Source organism: Amphiura filiformis, chromosome 17 (assembly GCF_039555335.1).
Source record: "Amphiura filiformis chromosome 17, Afil_fr2py, whole genome shotgun sequence".
Lineage (NCBI taxonomy): Eukaryota > Metazoa > Echinodermata > Ophiuroidea > Amphilepidida > Amphiuridae > Amphiura > Amphiura filiformis.
Genome location: NC_092644.1, coordinates 43622054 through 43634971, shown reverse-complemented (window position 1 = coordinate 43634971; position 12918 = coordinate 43622054). Strand labels below are relative to the sequence as shown.

The window sequence follows — 12918 nt, the reverse complement described above, 5'->3', positions numbered from 1 at the left end:
ACCTGCTAACCCATTGCCATCCAAAATCGTAGAATTCGACCCCATCTTTGGCTTTCATTTCTTTTGTGTGTAATCTTCCTCCAACTCTGTCTACAGTCAAGAGTATCATTTAAAAAGAATGTTAGTTTCAGGTTTTTGTGATAATTTTCAACACTTTTTGCAGATTTTCAATTGGCTTACTCTAATTCTTATTCTTAATGTATATTAAAATTGTGATTCATGATTAATTCTGAATTAAGAAGTGTGAGCATTGTTTCCCCGGAATTGTTTCCTTTCAAACAAACATCCAAAATGCAACTATCGTAAACATGGTAAAACAATTTCAAGCACAAAGTCATGATGACGTTAATGGTCTTATATTAATTTTTGAAGATAAACAGGTGCTTGCGATGAATGTTATAATAATTGCCACTGTTTTAGATATCGATGCCTTTTGTATAGGCCTATATCAACTCGGCCATTTCATATAAAATAGTTACGTTATTATATATTTTGTGTGTTTCAATTGCAGGGTTGGTCTGTTTATTTGAATTGTTTCGCGTAAATAAATCTTCCAAAATGTTATGCAGTTATCATTGACTAGGCCTAAATGTGATCTGAAAGACATGTTAAACTTGAGCTTTTGTGGATGACATTTACATGTAGCAACTCTCCCAGTAAGTTATCCCTATGACATTCAGGTGTAGGACGCCGAACAGTATTCTCAAGTTGCAACTTCCAAAAAGAGTGCAACAACTCTCTTACGGAATCTTAGAGATAACACGGTCTTCACGCATCCTTTATTTACTAACTTCAAATATGTTCATAACAATTTTCTATTTCTTCTATATAGATGCAAAAGCACCTAGCACAATAACCTACTTAAATAATTAGCGCCCTCGAGTACACAGATAATATCTGTTCTCTTAGTATCGTATAGCACCAATTTCTCAATACAACGCAAATTTGGTATCACTCAAAGAATTCCAAATATGCTGTTCCTCTTATCGTAAAAATACATTAGTATAATATTGTACGTAGTATGACTTATTTTGTAATAATATTTAATATATTAATGAAGTTTAGTAGCTAGGGCAAAGATAACAAGTAAATGTGCGTTTCTTGCCAATTTTAACTCCACAGCATTTTTGTCGAATAAACTAAAGTTGTCCATCTTTGGGCCCACTTTTGATCTTCATCTTCATCTTCAGTCTCCCATGTACGCTTATGCTGATGACACGTTCATTTTTAGGATCATTAAAGATGACACGGATATTACTATATTGCAATCTGATCTGGATAAATTAAACTGGTGGTCAAACAATAACGCTCTTCAATTAAATCCATCTAAATGCCAAGTCATGTGCATTAGCAGGCGCAAAAACAAACCTGTTCCTGCCTACCACGTCAATAATACTAGTCTTGCTACTACTGATAACCTTCGTCTCCTGGGTGTAACAGTCTCCAGTGATCTTTCGTGGAATTCTCACGTCAACAACATTGTCAAAAAGTGCAATAAATTACTTGGTTTTACCAGAATTGTCGCGGGAAGTAAGAACTCCTATGTTCTACTCAAACTTTACCAGTCGCTCATTTTGCCAATATTAGATTACTGCTCGCCTGTTTGGAATGTTTACAAGAAATGTAATATTGATAAATTGGAACAAATACAGCATCGTGCTACTAGGTCAATTCTTTGTCAATGTAGGGGGGATCAATCATACGAGGACAGACTCAGAACTCTAAATCTCACAACTTTGAAAACTAGAAGGACTTATTTGTCTGTTTCATTCGCTTGTTCATGTCTTACTAATGCCAATCCCGTTTCTTTTTTCCAGGTGGTGTGTTAATACGAGACATGAAGCTTTAATTTTTAAACAATCAATCACTCCTAAAACAGATGCTTACAAAAACTGTCTTTTAGTTAATTTCCCAGTGTTATGGTCTTCAATTCCATCCGATATCAGAGACTCATATCTCACCTGTAACAAGTCTACTTTTAAATCTCAACTCAAATCTCACTATATGGAGCATGATGATTAATTTGTATTGATGCCTTTTGTTGTATTTTTTTTCCAATATGATTTGTACGTGTGTGGTCTGCTGAGTTGGGAGCGCTGCACCTTGTGGTGACAGTGCTCTTTTGTGCTTTCAGTGTTCCCCGGCAGCTCAGTAGACCCAATTTGTTGTTTTGTCTCAATTTTGTTGTTAATTGCCAGATGAATAAAATTTAAAAAAATAAAAATCTCGGTTAACCCAGGAACGGTAAGCGTACTCTACTTGCAGTGTTGCGTGCATACACATCATACAATACAGTTATGGCCCACGTACCGTTCATCAATGCAGTACAAAAAAAATGTAATATGTATGTTTGTAAAATCATGGTAAAAGTGTGTTCATATGCTGCATTTTTATCAGTCTTCTTCAACGTTAAATTTCATATTTAAATCATGTGTTTAAAGAGAGCCAGCATCATACTTTAACACGTTTGGTACATGGTAGGACCTGAAATCGAAGTATTATAATTTATATTATTCTCGAAGTATCAAGGACTCTTTGACTGGCTTACTTTTTCATGTTGTTTATCATATTTTGCACAATGATGAAATGAATCAACTTGATCAGTTGGTAATAAATCTGATATCAATTGAATGCATGATGTAATACGTTTGATATGGCTTAATTTCAATTTCATAAACATCTTGAGAGCTCGTTGACAATCTAGTTAAAGGAGTATTTCGTGATCCTAGCATCCTCTTTTTATGACATTTTTCGGTAGATAGCCACGAAAAAAGCTTATTCCCAAAATTTCAGTGGATTCTGATTTTGCGTTTGCGAGTTATGCATGATTATGTGTATTCACTGCTCCATAGACAATGTGTTGTAATTTCGTTCTGGTGCACCAGAACGAAATTCAAATTTGGCGATATTTTTGCTAAACGAATTAATCTGCAAGAAATATTTGGTACATAAACATTATGTAGCCAGAGGTATCCAGTGGTGTAAAATCTCAACTTTTTTTGGAAAAAGTGGGGGGATGAGGCTGTGGATCACGAAAGATTGATTATCGTGCAATAATATTTCACCATAATAATAACAACTTGAAAATATGATACTTTTAATATGATCCATGCTACTTGATATACGTTTGAGATGTGTTATTGCATTGCTTTCAGTCGTATGAGAACATTATTATCATCTTTCATTGAGCTAATTTCGCTCTGATTGATTGATTGATTGATTGATTTATTTATTTATTTATTTATTTATTTATTTATTTATTTATTTATTTATTTATTTATTTATTTATTTATTTATTTATTTATTTATTTATTTATTTATTTATTTATTTATTTATTTATTTATTTATTTATTTATTTATTTATTTATTTATTTATTTTAGTTTATTTACTATTGACGTTCATAGTTTGATGAATTTTACATATGCAAAGCCGGAGCAAAGATTTGTTGGTAGGTCGAGAGGGGGCCGGGGGCAAGCGATTTTGGCAGCCTAGTCTAGGCTGCCTAGAGGGGGGAAGCATTTTTGTCACGTCGTTCAGAAATTGTAATAATTATTGCACAGCTCATTATAATGTGATCACCAAACATACGGTGCTTCCATTAACTTTGTAACAGGAGTGGAACGCGTTCTTAATGAGTTGTATTACGTAATGTATACGTGAAAGATACGTGATAGTTGACCTAGTTTCATTTCACTTTTAAAAAACGGGATTTACAAAAATTACATAATGCCAAATTATCCCTGTGCGACAAGCAGCGACGTAAAAGAGTTGATGGCGTCGCATGCTTGTCGCTTTAAACCTCCGGTTGTTGGACTTTCTCGACGGACTACATGAAATTTGAGCCCAATAAAGCTTGTTTTGCTTCCATTTGTGATTAGCAATAATTTAGCCGACATATCTGATACATCGATGATGTTTGGAACAATAGAAATGGGGTTGTTGGGTGCAGTGAGAAGGACACCAATTTTGCATTGAATTTTGATGTGGTCATAACAGTTCTGACTGCTGATTTTTTTTAAGTGGTCCAAATTGAGTTAAATGTTAGAAAATTGAAAACAAAAAACAATTAAATCATGCCATTTTATAGACAAAACGTGACAATTCGTTGAATGATTATTGTAAGTTCATTGAGATTAATTGAAAATTGTATTTTGGAAACAAACCTAATTTAATCACAAACACCGGAACATAGAAACATTCAAATATTACCAGCTAGGGTACAGGATCAAATTAATGATGTTTGATCGTAATTCTTAATAATATATCTATATAGAGAAAAGAAGAACCACGCATAATGATATATAGCACAATTAAACATGAAATTACAAACATGCAGATAAACCATACTGCAGTTACTGTCCGTTTTCCTATACACAATACACAGTGCTCTCACCATTGACGCGCGACCTGTACAAATGATGTATGTTGGAAGAATGGACACTTGCCTAGTTAACATCACTGTGTGAAAAATAACCAGCCAATATTTAATTTATTCTCCAAACTTCTAGCAAATATGTTTCTCTAACATGACCTAAAATTACAGCTAGGTTAGATGTTCAGAAATGGTCGCACTTTTGTAAAATATGAGTGAGGGCAAAGCATAGCTAGCTCATAGCTAGCCAACTCCCCGTGTTAATTGAATGGAGATTTGACCGAAAATATTGAGCTATATTGGTAACGGACCGCTCCGTTCTGAAGGATGCCACAAAAAAACGGTACAAGCTACGTTCTAGAAAATATAGTTTTGTAACATGTCCTAAATTTTAGCTAATTTAGATGTTTGGAGAGGTCGCACTTTTGTGTTTTAGGAAGGATATGTAAACGACAGATAACACCAAAAATATGAAGAAATTATTTCCAAACCGTGTTAAGTCAACAATCATTATGTTGCTCATTTTGAAGAATGCTGGTTAACAAAAGCAGGTCATTGTCTCATTTCGTGAACAAAGGTACACATACCATTGTTTCCTTTCGTTTCCTTTATAATCGGTTACCCAACTGAAGCTATAATACCAGCTTTATTGCGATGTCGCACATGTAAAACAGACACTTGTGCACAACCAGAGAAGATCTGATTTAATCAGTTGAGCTGCTTCAATGAGTATTATCTTGGTTTAATAGCTTTTAATGGGGTTTAAGTCCTGCAAAGGTCGAGATGAATTCTACTGTAGACATGACTGCATCATGCCAGAGAAAAAACTCCGGACATACCTGCCTCTTCCTATACGGAGACTTGAACCCTGGACCTTTCGCTTGCTCAGCGAACGCTCTAACCACTTTATAATTACCTTTCGCCTCCAAAACGACCATATCAATGCCTCTATCTGCATTGTGTATATAATACGCAGCACTCAGCCCGGCTAACCCTGCTCCGACAACCACTACATCTACTGTCTTGAATTTCGGCCTCTCTGGGTTTTCTGCCTCTTTTTCTGGTGCTGGTTTCGCTAGTTCCTGCATCATGGAGCCAAAACCCATCATGCCAATGGCTCCTGTCACTGTTCCGCTGTCCTTTTCATCCTCGATATCTATCGGTAGAATTTTTTTCTAGAAATATAAAATCATATAAGGATAGATGATTAGATCACCATACAAAGATCATCGAGAAACATAACTAATTCCCAGAAGATTCTAGTCATTATATTATTTGATAATTGGCTTCAACAATAATAGTACTGTAACAATATAAATAATTTTAATTGAAATATTAATAAAAGTGCATTATGCTGGTACATGTTTATGACTCTTTATACTACGTGGTTTTGATTGTTTTAAGTGTTTCTATATTTTTTTTAATTTTAAGGTATTTTTGTTTTGTACAGTGCTTAGTATAAAGGCGCTTTATAAACATGATAAATGCCGTTTAATAATAATAACAATAATACAATACTACACGATTTATATCCACTTAATAAAATATTTTGTATCAAGTTTTCAAAAATGTTGTCAAACACAGATGCATAAAAAGTCTATAATGAAGAAAAATGCAACTCTTTTGCCCTGAAATTCATAAATGGCTGTATTTCTTAAGGTAACTGACAAATGGCAAAAGATGGCAACAAAAAACCCGCTCACTTGATGCATAATCAGTATGTATTCTAAACTTTAAAACAACAGAATTCATTCATTCATTCATTCATTCATTCATTCATTCATTCATTCATTCATTCATTCATTCATTCATTCATTCATTCACTTTATGTATTCACTTTATTTATACACGGCTATACTTTCAATAAACATGAAAACAAGATCAAAAGATAGATATATAAAAGAACAATACAGGTTATTACAAAACATGATAAGAGATCGTTTTAAAAACAATTATCTTACAGATGTAAAGAACATTAAGAAAATATACATAAATCTTTGAATAATTCAAAGTTAAATTTTCAATTTTTCAAAATAATAACACCAAAAACAATTGCACAAATATAGTTAAAACATAAAACATAATTATATTGAGATGAATTGCATTTAAAAATAATGTTTGTTAAGTAACCTGTTTTGAAATTGCAAAATATTGCACATTACAATTTCTTGAGAAATTTTTTATGCCCGCTGGAATTCTTTAATTCTTTATGCAACATTTATCAACATTAACGAAAAGAGATATTTACAAGTACCGAGCATTATCTTACATGCAAGCTTTCATTTTCAATATCGTGCAGGTTTTCAAATTTGAACAAAACCTAATTAAATGTTTTGCAAGAATTATGCGCATTATGTTGAATTATCTTTCTTTCAAACTTGGAATGAAGTGAATTGACACATGCGTTATGTAATCGCTCATTTCTTCGCAATCCGTCAACCGATTCCCTCTGACCGATTCCAGTAAAATTGGCGTATAAGATGCAGAATAAGATGGGCTACACGCTAATGTTCTGAGTTTTGGATTCTGATGTCTATTTCTCGTCTTACATCCAAACTTATTCGCCCGGTATCTGGGACACCCTGTATGCTATCAACATCACGGGTTTCTGTATAATTATATGCATAACCTAGAACCCCAATACACTATTTATAATGTTTTTCATTTAATTTTAATTTTGTTTGCAAAAGGCGGTCGATCATTCATGTAATTATTTCGTGTAAGCTAATCCTAACCCTAATCATAATCCTAACCCTAACCCTAACCCTAATCATAACCCTAATCCTAGCCCTAATCATAACCCTAATCCCAACACTATAAACTAACCCTAAACTTAACCCTAACCCTAATTTCGTGTAAAATTACATGAAGGAATAACCCAAAAGGCAACAAAAATTATGTTTATGCTTTTTATTTGCAGCGCATTGAAACTTCTTTTATGCGCTTTATAAATGTAATTTATTAATGTTACTGAAAAGATCAGGTTGTATACCCCTTTGTATACACTTCACGAAGTCAAATGGACCTGACAACCAGGGCAGCTTGATAGCAATTTGCAATTTTGCATCAGTTTGTATCAAGTTTTTGCAGATAATCATTTGGACTCCATCCACCACTACCATGACTACGGATCAAAGTTCTAAAATTGATGTATATAATACATGAATAACAACAATTGGTCGGATTGGTGACACGCTTTGCGGGTTGCGAAATTAACATAACTCATATTCCCGGGCTAATATAATACAAAGCCATTTTAATATTAAGGAAAACAATATGCCCCACATTATATAATACATACTTTATGTTGTCCATGAGTTGGCTATATTGAGTGTCATTTCACATGGTATTTTAATTATCTTTATATAGGTCATATATATTTATATTTGAACACTTTCCAAACAATAACCTTCAAACCGTTACAATCTCTGAATAGTACAATCTACCGAAATCCCTATATAATTATACAAACTGTCCATTCCTAGTTTAAAATATCAGTGTGATAGAATTAACAAATAACTCTTACCAATATATCCATGACAGACACGAAGATATAAAATCCCACGCTTATATGTCACACAAAAGTATGATAGAGCATAGCATTATAATAGGCCTATGCCATGTATAATTCCACAATATGGAAATACTGGTGGTGATATATTTTGTCTCATCTCTCGTCAATTATACTATCAGATGTCAATTGCATTATGGCACCACCGTACACTAAAAATCTCATTATAGCTATAGCTAAAGGACGTCATGTAATAAAATGAAATACTAGTTATAACCCAACATACACACAAATGTTTTTAAAATGTTATAAACGTGTTTTGGTTTTGATTAGAATGTATTAATAACATTTAGATGTCGGGTTATATAAAATGGTCATGTAAACATCATGAAAACATTTTTGAACAATATTTTACAATTATGTTAGAATGTTTTGCATCAAGTTTTCAACAATGTTTTCTGAATGTTATTAAAACGTTTTATACCCTTCATATACCCATTATGTTTAAGATGCGTTTAGATACAAATTTAAAATGTGATAACTTGTAATTTAAACCAAAGGGACGGTGTTAATTTTGATTGTGATGTGTAAAATAATAGGTTTCAAAATATGAAACCTTTTTAAAAAAGGTACATGAATATGAAGATAATAATAACAATTTGGCCAAACGCCTAACGTGTTTGATTTACAGTGTAAAAAGAAACCTGAAGTTTCAACGGACAGTCTAGACGGGTTTTGGTCAATCAATTTGGTAATGGTTTAATTAGGCATAAAACATGACTAAAACACCAGCTCGCATAACATATGATTATAATGTTCATGTTTATAAGGTTATTATTATTTTGTGGCTGTGGTGTTTCCGGGAAATTAGTACAAGAGCTTATAATTTGGAATTTTCAAGGTGAAATCAATTTATCACCAACTCATCAAATTCATAACGAAAATTGTTGAAAATTATTATTATTATTATATATATTTCCTGTATGAAGATAGCACATATAGGCCCCCTACATGTATACTGATGTCTACTGAAGATAACACATTAATGCACTCTGTCTATGGAGATATGAACATGCATTTTCTCTAATAAAAATGCTTTATGCTGAAGATAGTGTTCAACATTTTTGTAGTTTTTACTGTCATCTACTAAAGATAGCAGCTTTTTAAAGAATTAAGCAAATCAGAGCATATCTTGTCAACTATAGATACTGAATGCGTTAACATTCCGGACCTTGAAAAGGGGTCTGAAGATAGCAATCTTATATCAACTGAAGATAGCATTCATGTTCAATATTGCTATCTACTGAAGCTATATACTTATACTGTTATATTATTTATATTACTTTCTATACTGTATGCAGTCTATGCAGATATCATTACTCTATACCAAAGATAGCATTATATTATTACTTTCTATTGAAGATAGCATATTATATTATTACTTTCTATTGAAGATAGCATATTATATTATTACTTTCTATTGAAGATAGCATTATATTATTACTTTCTACCGAAGATAGCATATTATGTTATTACTTTCTACTGAAGATAGCATATTATGTTATTACTTTCTACTGAAGATAGCATATTATGTTATTACTTTCTACTGAAGATAGTAAGACTATAGCTTGCGACCTGCATCTACAGGTCTTCTTTAGCCACTGAAGAGATTATTCCACTTGACTTCCAGGTATTGATTGGTTTTGGTCAAGTGACAAAATCTTATAGCATATTATATTATTACTTTCTACTGAAGATAGCATATTATATTATTACTTTCTACTGAAGAGAGTATTATATTATTACTTTCTACTGAAGATAGCATATTATATTATTACTTTCTACTGAAGATAGCATATTATATTATTACTTTCTACTGAAGATAGCATTATATTTCTACTGAAGATAGCATATTATATTATTACATTCTACTGAAGATAGCATATTATATTTTTACTTTCTACTGAAGATATCATATTATATTATTACTTTCTATTGAAGATTGCTTATTATATTATTACTTTTTACTGAAGATAACATATTATATTATTACTTTCTACTGAAGATATCATATTATATTATTACTTTCTACTGAAGATAGCATATTATATTATTACTTTCTACTGAAGATAGCATATTATATTATTGCTTTCTGCTGAAGATAGCATATTATATTATTACTTTCTACTGAAGATAGCATATTATGTTATTACTTTCTACTGAAGATAGCATATTATGTTATTACTTCCTACTGTATATAGCATATTATATTATTACTTTCTACTGAAGATAGCATATTATATTATTGCTTTCTGCTGAAGATAGCATATTATATTATTACTTTCTACTGAATATAGCATACTATGTTATTACTTTCTACTGAAGATAGCATATTATGTTATTACTTCCTACTGTATATAGCATATTATATTATTACTTTCTACTGAAGATAGCATATTATATTATTAATTTCTACTGAATATAGCATATTATATTATTACTTTCTACTGAAGATAGCATATTATATTATTACTTTCTACTGAAGATAGCATATTATATTATTACTTTCTACTGAAGATAGCATATTATGTTATTACTTTCTACTGAAGATAGCATATTATATTATTACTTTCTACTGAATATAGCATATTATATTATTACTTTCTACTGAAGATAGCATTATATTATTACTTTCTACTGAAGATAGCATATTATGTTATTACTTTCTACTGAAGATAGCATATTATATTATTACTTTCTACTGAAGATAGCATATTATATTATTACTTTCTACTGAAGATAGCATTATATTATTACTTTCTACTGAAGATAGCATATTATATTATTACTTTCTACTGAAGATAGCATATTATATTATTACTTTCTACTGAAGATAGCATTATATTATTACTTTCTACTGAAGATAGCATATTATATTATTACTTTCTACTGAAGATAGCATATTATATTATTACTTTCTACTGAAGATAGCATATTATATTATTACTTTCTACTGAAGATAGCATATTATATTATTACTTTCTACTGAAGATAGCATATTATATTATTACTTTCTATTGAAGATAGCATATTATATTATTACTTTCTACTGAATATAGCATATTATATTATTACTTTCTACTGAAGATAGCATATTATATTATTACTTTCTACTGAAGATAGCATATTATATTATTACTTTCTACTGAAGATAGCATATTATATTATTACTTTCTACTGAAGATAGCATATTATATTATTACTTTCTACTGAAGATAGCATATTATATTATTACTTTCTACTGAATATAGCATATTATATTATTACTTTCTACTGAATATAGCATATTATATTATTACTTTCTACTGAATATAGCATATTATATTATTACTTTCTATTGAAGATAGCATATTATATTATTACTTTCTACTGAAAATAGCATTTTATATTATTACTTTCTACTGAAGATAGCTTATTATATTATTACTTTCTATTGAAGATAGCATATTATGTTATTACTTTCTATTGAAGATAGCATATTATATTATTACTTTCTATTGAAGATAACAAACCCAAAGATGAAGACTTAGCTCGTCAGCGTATTGAAAACTGTATTTCTGATATACGATCATGGATGACAAAAATAAACTAAAACTTAATGATGACACAACTGAATTGCTCATAGTATCTTCCAAAAACTCTCAAAGTAAGATTCATCGTAACAGTATTCAAATCGGATCCTCAACTATATCTGCTTCAACCAGTGTGCGAAATTTAGGCGTGTGTTTTGATTCTACACTGTCAATGGATAATCATATTAAAAAAGTGTGTCAATCTGCTTATTTTCAAATCCGCAACCTATGTAGTATTAGGAAACTTCTGTCAAAGGATACTGCCGAAATACTTCTTCACGCCTTCATTACCTCGCGCTTAGACAATGGAAATGTTCTACTAAATGGAATTACTGAACAACAGCTTAGGAAACTTCAACTTGTACAGAACTCTGCCGCACGCGTTTTGACAAACACTCGCAAATATGATCACATCACACCCATTCTTATGAATCTGCACTGGCTTCCCGTACGTGAAAGAATTGTATTTAAAACTCTTCTTCTCACATGGAAAGGATTAAACAACATTACACCTTCTTACATCACGGACCTTCTTGTTCCATACACACCTGTACGCACTCTCAGATCGTCAGACAAATGTCTATTAAAAATTCCACGATCTAATTATTCTCTGGGAGACCGTGCTTTTTCTACTGTTGCACCAAAACTTTTGAACTCGCTTCTCTATAATCTGAGACAATCAATTTCTGTTGATCAGTTCAAATCTGGACTCAAGACTTTCTTATTCAATGCTGCGTATAATGTCAGTGTTTGATTTATCATGCTTTTATACTGCTCTGTATTTTTGTTTTACATGTATTTATGGATTCTTTGGTTTCATGTTGATTGTACATGTATTTTGTATGAAATTGTATTGAGCTAACAATTTGGATAGCTGATTTGTTTTAATCAGCTATACTTTTTGTAAACTCTGTTTTCATGTTTACTTGTACGTGTATCTTGTTTTCTGCGCCTTGGATTAGATTTAATTTTTCTAGATAAATGGCGCATTATAAATGCTTATTTATTATTATTATTATTATCATATTATATTATTACTTTCTATTGAAGATAGCATATTATATTATTACTTTCTATTGAAGATAGCATATTATATTATTACTTTCTATTGAAGATAGCATATTATATTATTACTTTCTACTGAAGATAGCATATTATATTATTACTTTCTACTGAAGATAGCATATTATATTATTACTTTCTACTGAAGATAGCATATTATATTATTACTTTCTATTGAAGATAGCATAGCTATTATATTATTACTTTCTATTGAAGATAGCATATTATATTATTACTTTCTACTGAAGATAGCATATTATATTATTACTTTCTATTGAAGATAGCATATTATATTATCATTACTTTCTATTGAAGATAGCATATTATATTATTACTTTC

General features: G+C 30.9%; 1 protein-coding gene across 3 annotated transcripts in view; it reads right to left on the bottom strand.

The window, feature by feature from the left end:
• The window catches only part of LOC140137851 (probable flavin-containing monoamine oxidase A), a 47465-nt gene that overhangs the window by 16308 nt on the left and 18239 nt on the right, over positions 1-12918 (bottom strand). For 2 of the 3 annotated variants that reach the window (XM_072159648.1, XM_072159649.1), the window contains exons 2-3: positions 5291-5549; positions 3-90 (exon numbers count right to left, since the gene is read on the bottom strand). In XM_072159648.1, the coding sequence (XP_072015749.1) occupies positions 3-90; positions 5291-5549 (347 nt within the window). Of the gene's footprint in view, positions 1-2; positions 91-5290; positions 5550-7900; positions 8040-12918 lie in introns of those variants that run through there. The other variant, XM_072159650.1, reaches the window with a different exon arrangement.